We start from the raw sequence: 5,187 nt of genomic DNA on the forward strand, positions 1-5,187 counted from the left end.
ATTACAGCGCGCGGTCATTATGGAAACGTATTCATGTAGCCTTCGCAAATAATCTTCGTAGTGTTTTTGCTGTACATATATATTTCCCGCTTGTATATGTACATGTTCACGTAATTATAGGTGATGACAATGTTGGTTCCAGGTTGCAGGTTGGATTTGAATAATGACTTGTTCTTTTTAGTAGATATTTTGTCACCCACAACAAATAGGAAATAATGAAATTCGTTCTTATCAAAAATTTCAACCTTGGGTACATTGTAAGAATGTTCTCAGCCTCAATGTTCTTATAAAAAGGTTCTTCACAGGTAGCCCAAGCTCCTAAAGGAGCCGTCAACATATAGACCACATATGACATTGCGTAATAACGTTATTATAAGGGTTTGTATGGGAATATAACGATCGTAAAAAATAATTCAAAATAGAGGAAAAATATCCAATAAAATTCACTTACCTATCCTCTTCTGTCTATATCTTGTGTTTCTATGCCGTTTGGAGGCGATTCCGTCAACATGTAGACTACATATGACATTGCGTAATAACGTTATTATAAGGGTTTGTATGGGAATATAACGATCGTAAAAAATAATTCAAAATAGAGGGAAAATATCCAATAAAATTCACTTACCTATCCTCTTCTGTCTATATCTTGTGTTTCTATGCCGTTTGGAGGCGATTCCGTCAACATGTAGACTACATATGACATTGCGTAATAACGTTATTATAAGGGTTTGTTTCCTCTCTAGAAACCAGCGAACCTAAAACCCACTGGAATCGCTTCAAAACGCCCCCAAACGGCATAGAAACACAAGATTTACATAGAAGAGGATAGGTAAGTCGATTTTTCGGATATTTTCCCTTTATTTTGAATTATATTTTTACGATCGTTATATTCCCATACAAACCCTTATAATAACGTTATTACGCAATGTCATATGTAGTCTACATGTTGACGGAATCGCCTCCAAACGGCATAGAAACACAAGATATAGACAGAAGAGGATAGGTAAGTGAATTTTATTGGATATTTTTCCTCTATTTTGAATTATTTTTTACGATCGTTATATTCCCATACAAACCCTTATAATAACGTTATTACGCAATGTCATATGTGGTCTATATGTTGACGGCTCCTTTAGGAGCTTGGGCTACCTGTGGGTTCTTATGGAACAAGTATTGGCAATCTTCCTCTACTTAAATTACCAATAAGACTAGTTAATCTTTAAACAAATCCAAATAAATATGATCTACTGTAGTTTGCGTTATGCAAGTTCGGTCTCCCACTGTTCCTCTTTCGCAATCATTGTGTTAATATTTTCGTTTCGAAAGCGTTCAAGCATTCGACTGATTCAAAACTACCGTGACAATCCACGCCGAACGGATATCAGTATCATCACAGCTTCGCAAGCCTCTTTATATCATGTACAGTTATCACAAGAAGAGTTTTACGGCATACAGCATAGTACAGATGGTACTTATAGTGTTGGCGCTTTCAATGAAAACATGGTGTCTTCCACTTAACTCCTTATCTGCAAGACAGCACCGTAAGTTGCCCATTTTTCGTTCATGCCCAGTGCAATGTTGATATGTCGACTAACACTAGTGCCCAGTGCAAAGAAACATTGATTTGCTTAGTCTGTTTGCTAATATATCTAATGTTTAAATTTTCGTGACAATTTAAAATGACTTTTACTGGCATAATGGAGCAGGGCGGGGGATAGAGAAAGAAAGCTAACCACTTTGAATCATCGAGTTATTTGAAGACTTAGGCTAACTCAGCGTCCAAAGTTATTCCACAAGGGTTTGTCCTTACTGTCGGATTATTCTTCTTGCTGAATCAAATGGATTATTACAAACGCACTCACCGTAGTTCGAAGTCTGCATGTGAAGGTAAATTCGAGATCTTGTGAGACGTCGAGACTGACATCTTATCTGGTCTTCCTGCGAGCCCCAGACTTTTTTAGCCTTGTAAAAGAAAATAAGACTCCGAGAATTCGTCCCAGCAAAATTCGAGGCAACGAAACCCCTAAAAACTCAGGCTTAAATTCTGCGAGAGGCGCATTTTTGAATTTATATTAATTTCCCTGAATGTTGAAACCTAACAAGGCACGTTCTTTAAATAAAGAGCTAGGGTTTAAAGTGATTTTTAGCAACAATATTTGTGCGTTGGAATTGCCATGAATGATATCATGTTACACGTATTTCTATTTATTTTGGTTTTATACATGTAGTGTAAAGATTCATTATTCAAATGTCATTTGTTTTATTATTTTGTTTTCTTCACCAAGGACGGTTTGCTAGTTGAGTCGTCCTAATGACGCATGCAAGCACAAATAAAACTAGTCATGCAAATAAGCTGCGCACAACGATAGAACGAGGAACGATTCGCTTTTCTCTCGCACCGTAAATAACAAAGTAGTTAAATTAATAAGTGAGGTATTAATTTATTTTGGTGGTGAAGTGTTAGTCTAAATAAAGTATTCATCATGCCGCTAGAAAGTAAAATTTTCTCACGAAAGTGAAATATTTGTTTCCTTGTAATTAGACAAAGAGCGGAGATCAGTGGCATCCCCAAACCAAGGGCCTCCCCCTGAGTGCTATCTGAAGTACTTCCTACACCAGTCACCCCCTCAGGAGCTTTTGGTTGACAATCCATCATCGAAGCGCTTTATTTGTCAGTCGGTCCCAGACTCTCCAAACGCGGATTTCTTCGCCACCTTGTTTGACGATGAACAGGGTATCGCAATATTGTCAGCGTACACTGTCAGCTATGCGCAGGCACAAGGTATGGGCAAGTATCCAAGGCAAACAGTATCAAACAGCTGGAGAACAAACAAAGGTGAGCACAACTGGTGTTGTTGTTGTTGTTGTTGTTTTCCCCATTCATAAAAGGTACCAGACAATAATTTTCACCATACTTTAGGTTATTTGCAAGATTTCTTTTGCTATAGTAAAAACCCACATATAAGAAACAAAAATTTAAGAACCTGTTTTGATAAAAATTCAATGTATACCTTTAAATAATATATAAGCCTAAAATTGAAACTAGGTTTTTATTTCATAGAATTCATTTAAAACTTATTAATGTTTCTCTAGTGTAAAATCACTGAGAGAAATAAAAGAACTTAAACGGGGTTTGTGTTATATTAAGATTGAAGTTATTTTGACATAATAACATTCATATTTGGCGTCAGTACAAATATTCTTACAGCCAAAAAAAAATCTTAGGAAAATAAGAATCAATTTAAGAACCTTAATAGCCTAAATCCCAGTAAATATCATATATAAGAACCTATTTAGGCTAACTTGGAAAAATGCAGGTTCCTTTATGCGAGTTTTAACCTCTTTTCACAGCCCTCTTTTTTCTCGATGGTTAAACACGCGAAAGAATCGCGAGAGAACTGGAATATTGAGCGGAAAGGGAAGCGCGGAGAATGGGGAACAGGGATGAATAGGGAGACTGTTTAAAACGGTCTTATAATTTTACAAAAGTCTTTCCGACTAACATGTATAACAATTGAATCAGAGCTGACTGCTTGTTTGTTTAAATTCTAGAACTTTCAAGACAGGGCTCCAACAAAATCTACAGTGGAAAGGGAACTGGTCCCCAGGGATTTGACAAAGGTCACTTGAACGCGGCTCACATCAACTCATTCGACAAACAACACGTTTTAGCCACTTTCACTTACAGCAATGCAGTACCACAGTACGGCCATTTTAATCGCGGGGCCTGGAGCAGCTTTGAAGACAAAATTGTGGATTACGTCACGTCGCAGTGTGCAGGGCAGTATGGGTCATCAGCAGTGATGTATTTGCTGACAGGAACGTCGAAATTTCGTCTGCAAGTTGGAGGTGAAAAACCTGCGCACGATAAAGGACCGTTTGAGGTAGGTTTATTGAAGTAACTACAGCCGAACCTCCCCTATCAGACATTTCTTGTGAACGGACATATTTTAAGGTTACTATTTTAAACGATTTTTTCAGATTTAATTTACCCCAAAGGGAAATAAAATAAGCATAGTCGACTTGAAAAATTCTTTTAACAATAGATGCCGGTAATTTTGTTCTTTCTGGCAATTTTCGGTCAATTTGAAGTGAGTTTGTTCTTTTACTGAACATTTATTTCCATCTTAGCTATTTGTTCATTAAAAACTTGTTTACACAATATCACTAACTTTTTAAATTTTTCTGAAAATCGCTGGGAGGGGCGTTACCTAAATTTAACGAGTATTAAATTTGACCGAGACAAATTTTAGCGAGCACAAAATATACCGATTTTAGCCCAACTCGCTAAAATCGTTTAAATTAGTAGCCGCTAACAAAAGAAACCCTAAGGTATAAACAAGCCTGTGGCCCTTGAAAAATATCGACCTATAAACCTCACGAGAATAAAAAAACTAACATGTTCAAATGTTAAATGTTCAAGTTACAAATTTTTATAAACAAAAAACGCATAAACTATTCCTGCCATTCGCGATCTATGTAAAGCTTCTTGAATTTTTTATTTCACATTTCATTTATCCATAATCTTCTTACATTGCGTTCAATTTATCTTTTTTTTTTCATTCTGTCCCATCCTGTCAAATCACCTATTTTGCTACGTACATGGCCTCTGGTGTAAAAACAATGTAAGAGGCTACAAACAAACATTTTTTTCTTTTTTCTTGCAGATTCATTATTTTCCCAGTGAAGATGCAGAAGATCGCATCGTGCGCCCCAATTCCATGTGGACAGCGGGGTGCTGTGTTTGGAATGACGAGAGCGGAAAAGTAAGAGCCCAGTCCATCGCGGTCATGGGAAACAATGATTTTCATGAAGAAAGGATTGGCATGAGGTCGATGAAATTGGAAGAATTGGAAAAATTGTTGGTTGATGAAAGGAGTCAACCTGTTGCCCTTTTTCCTTCTGTTGCGGAATGCAGAAGCAACAGTCATCTGTTGAATATTATGGTAATAAGAGTATTAGATTTTTTTTTTTGGTTTTTCAAACTATAGTCAAATCTACAAGAATGGAAGGGGGAGGAGCATGTGTTCTTCCCATAATGCATTTACTTTTTTTCTTGTCGTATATCGCAATTTTAAGCAGCGATAGCTTCCCCATAGATGCCCTGGAATGCAGTTGCAATTAAGTTCTAAAATACAACTGCTATGTAATGAAAATGTAGGAGAGGAATTATAAGAATGAAGTCAC

The 5,187-nt window shown here is 36.7% G+C and overlaps 1 protein-coding gene across 1 annotated transcript; it reads left to right on the top strand.

The window, feature by feature from the left end:
* Nucleotides 1-1,260: 1,260 nt before the first annotated feature.
* LOC144667214 (uncharacterized) lies at nucleotides 1,261-5,039 on the top strand. The gene is made up of 5 exons (XM_078528619.1): nucleotides 1,261-1,541; nucleotides 2,543-2,836; nucleotides 3,553-3,884; nucleotides 4,668-4,946; nucleotides 4,992-5,039. Exons 1-5 carry the CDS (start codon nucleotides 1,418-1,420, stop codon nucleotides 5,037-5,039), a joined length of 1,077 nt encoding a protein of 358 aa, XP_078384745.1. The 5' UTR covers nucleotides 1,261-1,417.
* Nucleotides 5,040-5,187: the final 148 nt, after the last annotated feature.

Source organism: Oculina patagonica, chromosome 10, assembly GCF_052425735.1.
Source record: "Oculina patagonica isolate OP01 chromosome 10, crgOcupat, whole genome shotgun sequence".
NCBI classification, from domain to species: Eukaryota; Metazoa; Cnidaria; class Anthozoa; order Scleractinia; family Oculinidae; genus Oculina; species Oculina patagonica.